Source organism: Chrysochloris asiatica, unplaced genomic scaffold, assembly GCF_000296735.1.
Source record: "Chrysochloris asiatica unplaced genomic scaffold, ChrAsi1.0 scaffold00283, whole genome shotgun sequence".
In the NCBI taxonomy this organism is placed as follows: Eukaryota; Metazoa; Chordata; class Mammalia; order Afrosoricida; family Chrysochloridae; genus Chrysochloris; species Chrysochloris asiatica.
The window spans coordinates 2,514,030-2,518,706 of record NW_006408801.1 but is presented as its reverse complement, the minus strand read 5'-3'; the positions used below and the strand labels follow the sequence as shown (position 1 = coordinate 2,518,706).

Below are 4,677 nucleotides of genomic sequence, written 5' to 3'. Positions count from 1 at the left end.
TTTGTATTTTCATCAACCTAGTTTCTTGGATTATTTGCTCAGCATACAGGTTGAGTAAGTATGGTGAAAGAATACAACCCTGTCGCACAACTTTCCTAATTTGTTCACAAAGTGCAAACAATGTCCACCACTCATGTGTCAGTTTGTCGCACTGCGTTGGCTTGTGTGTTGCTGTGAAGCTGGAAGCTATGACACTGGTATTTTAAACACCAGTAGGTCAACCAGGGTGGGTAGGTTTCAGTGAAGCTTCCAGACTAAGACAGATTAGGAAAAAGAAAGAAGCTGACCACTTCTGAAAAACTAGCCACTGAAAACATCATGACGAGCAATGGAACATTATCTGACAGCGCTAGAAGATGAGGCCTCAGGTTGGAAGGAAAAGTTACTTAACACCAACATTAAAAATGCTGACAAAATGTAAATTTAATAAACGAAAAGTATCTCATTTTTTAAATATTTGAATTTAGGTTTAAATATCACTTTTTTAAAAATACTGCATCTTTTCCTTCTAGAAAAATAACACAATGGTTTTGAACCTCTGTAGATAAGATGAGTCCTGGGGTGGTGCTGGACCACAAGGGCAGTTTGAACCACAAGGTCAGCGGTTCAAGCTCACCAGCCGCTCCTCAGAAGTCCTATACAGGGTCGCTATGAGTCAGAACTGACTGGAAGGTACTTAACAACCCCAACAACATGGTTCTTGACAGGATGGTACATACAGCTTCACCTTTGTGTGAAAATTACTATGTATGTGTTTTTTTCTGGGTGGGCAATCTTTGGTGTGAGCAATCTTACATGTAGGATTGTTCTGGGTGGGCAATTGTCCGTATCTCCATTTTACAGTGTAAGCAATTCTCCCTGTGGGCAATTTTCTTGTGCACAGGGATGACATGGGGCTGTTTTCTGAGCACAATTGTCATGTGACCTTTTTTCATGTGTGGTTATTTTCCGGTTACCAATTGACAGACTCTAATTATGTCTGAGCTTTGTAATTCACAACATTCTCTGAGACCAAGAGTGAATTGAGCAACCACCCCACACTGCAAATCTTGTGAGAATAGAACCAATACAAAAATAAACAGAGCTGGACATACTGTTTAGGGACTAAGTATTCACTAGGCCTGTTTTCTATAGTAGAAGGAAGGAGTTCTGGTAGCATAGTGGTTACGAATCGGACTGCTAACCTCAAGGTCAGCAGTTCAAAACTACCAGCTATTCCACAGGTAAAAGATGAGGTTTTCTGATCCCATAAAGATTTATAGCCTTGGAAACCCCAAGTTGAGTGGAACCAACTACACGCAAATAACCACCAGCTGACTCAGCCCCAAACTACCAGTTAATTACGCCCATAAGCACGTGTTAAAACCTCTGCCCTTAAGACACAATTTTCTCTATTTATATTTTTCCATTTATTATCATCAACTTAAGAGCGCAGAAGAAGCAACAGTTTGAGACTGAGCTATAGAATCCTACGTGAAAAGGAAAACAACGTGTAATTTTTAGAGTCACACAGCTTAAAATACACATATACTTTAGCTTCCCAAAAAGTTCCAAAGACTCAGGAAAAATTATCACTGTCACATTAGACAGGATTAGATATTATCTAAAAATAACGATTAAATCTTAAATTATAACTTAAGGATAAAAAGAGTCCTCAGGAGAACTGACTGTCTGGGTGACAATCTCACAGATGAATAGTTACTGGTTCAGGTGACAAATCAGAGTTCCCCAATGCAGCACTACAATTTAGAAGTTCATTTCCTTTCACTAATTAAAAAAACAAACAAAAGTTAACACCTTTCCTTCGTATAGAAAGCATTCCTGCCCCTTTGCAGTACCCAATGGTAACAGATTTTCATCAAACAGAACCCTCCTAACAAACGCAACTCTGGACTTACCGTTAGGACCTGTACAGCTTCTATGGCACCTGCTGGATTCTGGGGCCCCCCCATGTGCATCTTGCTGATATGTGTATTTAAGCTGCCTAGACTCTTAAATACACAACTACATTCTGTGCAGTTGTAGGTCGGGCCATTCTTGACCTTAAGGAAGAAGAGAAAATAATTACACATCGTGACATTGCAACGCCAGTGATACGACCTAACCATTCACTTCCCAAGGTGACTTTTTCTTTAAATCACACAGGTCCAGAACCAAGGGCCCAGCTCTGTCCTCCACACTGCCAGTATCATTACAGCAGGTTCCGGAATGAAGAGGCCTATTTGTCGGTGATTTCAGTCTACATACTCAATTTCTGCACATAAGCAGCAGAGTTCGCAGTAATGAGTGGCAGCCTTCAAGAGTATGCCAGAGAAGCTTCTGGGGGCTAAGATACACAGGTTAGGAATACCACACAGTCTGCTAAGTCTCTCATAACCAAAAAGGCAGCAGCGTGCCACAGAGAGCAGCTCAGGTACAGAAGAGCATCGGTAGGACTAATCATGCCCGGGAAGGCTGACGGGAAGGCTGATGACTCTGAGCTTCAGTCACACGTCCAGCGAATTTTGAGCACTCTGTTAGAACACACGAGGCTGTAGAGTCCTCACTGCCAGGATAATATTCAGAAAGTAGCACCTACCAATCTTTCCTGTGGCCCTCGGTCCAACCCACCAATTTCCCAGGGGCTGTGTGGCAGACAGATCTCTGACACACCAAAACCAGCTTCCTACACCAGAGCCTGCTGGTCCCCTGGGGCTGTGCTTGGAATCCCAGGAGACACCTCCAGGGCCACGGAGAGAGGAGCCCTCTGTCCACCATGATGACTGGGACAGTTTCAATTCCATGTCAGAAAAAGGCCAGGTTCCTCAGTCACCATGCCCTGCCTCTCACCCACGCTTCCTAACAGAAAAGTGAATTTTATAAGGGACGCATTCCTGATGTACTTATGTCTGTTTATAAACTGTGAGCTGGGGAGCATTTGTTGTTCCCTTTTTAAATCTCCCCCTTTTCCATTTTAGAATAAAAACTAAATCTCATCTAAAATCGAAACAACTTCTGCTTGTCATTTCTGCTAGCTTTGGAGAAGACTGTACTGTCCACTCCCAGTGAAAGGAAAGTAGAGAGGGCTTCAGAAATTTATGGAAATTTTCCATATCTCTCATTCTCTTTTTCATGAGCTTTTTGAAGCCCCCCTCACAGACGTTTCTACTTCCTCCAGGGTCACAACGAGAGCAGAATGCAGTAACACTTGAGTCAAAAGTGAGCCGGTTTTCTGGCCCCCATCACTGCACACCTGTGTCAGAAAGACTGCTTACCTCCGAGTGGACTCTCTGTACATGTGACTGAAGGTTTCCTTTCTGAGAAAAGGCGGCAGGGCAGAAGGCACAGGCATGGGGCTTTTCACCAGTATGCTTAATCATGTGTGTCTGCAGTGCCCCCTTCTGGTTAAAAGCTTTCCCACATTCACTGCATTTAAAGGGCCTTTCACCTGAGAAAAAACCAGAGTCAAAACACAGCCACCCAGTGAGAAGGATTTCAGGAGAAATGTCCTTACATCAATCAAAACACCACAGTTTTTCTCCAAAGAACACAAGTTACATCACTTTCAGACTGGCCAGAGAAGAACTTGGGTTGTATTGATACTTGTCACCCATTTGTGAGGATGAGGTTTCAAATCGGCTCATGGGGAGAAACCCCTAAGCCCTGTGTTCTCTCTTGATTTGTTCATGTTTGTTCTGAAAATTCTTTTCACACAAAACTAACCAAGTAAGTGTGTGTCTTTGACTAAAACAGACTCTGAGAGACAGGGCTGGGCGATGGTTAGAGGAGGGCCTTGGTGGACTGCTTATCCTCTTTCACAGACAGAAACACTGAGAGGGAGGAAAGAGCAGTGACCACACTGAGACTTCTCACCTGTCACCACAAAGGAAACCGCATTAACAGGTGACACAACAACACAAAAGGAAGAGAGCAGGGACCTTCTAATTTCAGACACCATCAATGCCTGTCTCCCTCCTGCCTGAAAGAGCCTTGCACGTGTAACTAACACAACATTAGTAACTCAAGTTGTATTCTCTCAGTAGGTCCTGGAGTGGTGCTGTGGGATTAAGCACTGGACCTCAAGGTCGGTGTGAACCACGTGGTCGGAGGTTCAAACTCATCAGCTGCTCTTTGGAAACCCTACACAGGGTCGTTGAGTCGGAACTGCCTCGACACGTAACAACAAATGTATTCAGACAAGACTGCGCTGCTGTTGCTGGTCCATGCCATTAAGTCGGTTACAGCTCGTAATGATCCTGTGCAGGGTTTCCAAGGAGCAACTGATGGGTCTGAACAGCCGACCGACCTTGTGGTTTGCAGTGTTGATCCTACAGGGCCACACCAGCTGATGTTGTTGTTGTTGTTAGGTGCCATCGAGTAGGTACCGACTCATAGCGACCTTATGCATAGCACATGGAAACACTGCCTGATCCTGGGCCAACCTCACTATCGTTGCTACACTTGAGCCCATCGATGCTGCCACTTGGCCAATCCATCTCGCTGGGGGATTCCCTCTATTTCTCTGACCCTCCACCTTACCAAACATGATATCCTTCTCCAGCAACTGGTCCCTCCTGATAATATGTTCAACTATGAGAAACGAAGTTTGGCCATCCTGGCCTCCAAGGAGCACTCTGGCTGCACTTCTTCCAACACAGATCTATTGGTTCTTTTGGCAGTCCATGGCACTTTCAATAT

General features: G+C 44.3%; 1 protein-coding gene across 1 annotated transcript in view; it reads right to left on the bottom strand.

Annotated features, from left to right (window-relative positions):
- Positions 1-4,677, bottom strand: part of ZNF236 (zinc finger protein 236) — a 67,846-nt gene that overhangs the window by 52,907 nt on the left and 10,262 nt on the right. Inside the window, exons 7-8 of the mRNA XM_006874548.1 lie at positions 3,255-3,427; positions 1,899-2,042 (exon numbers count right to left, since the gene is read on the bottom strand). Of these exons, the coding sequence (XP_006874610.1) occupies positions 1,899-2,042; positions 3,255-3,427 (317 nt within the window). The remainder of the gene's footprint in view (positions 1-1,898; positions 2,043-3,254; positions 3,428-4,677) is intronic.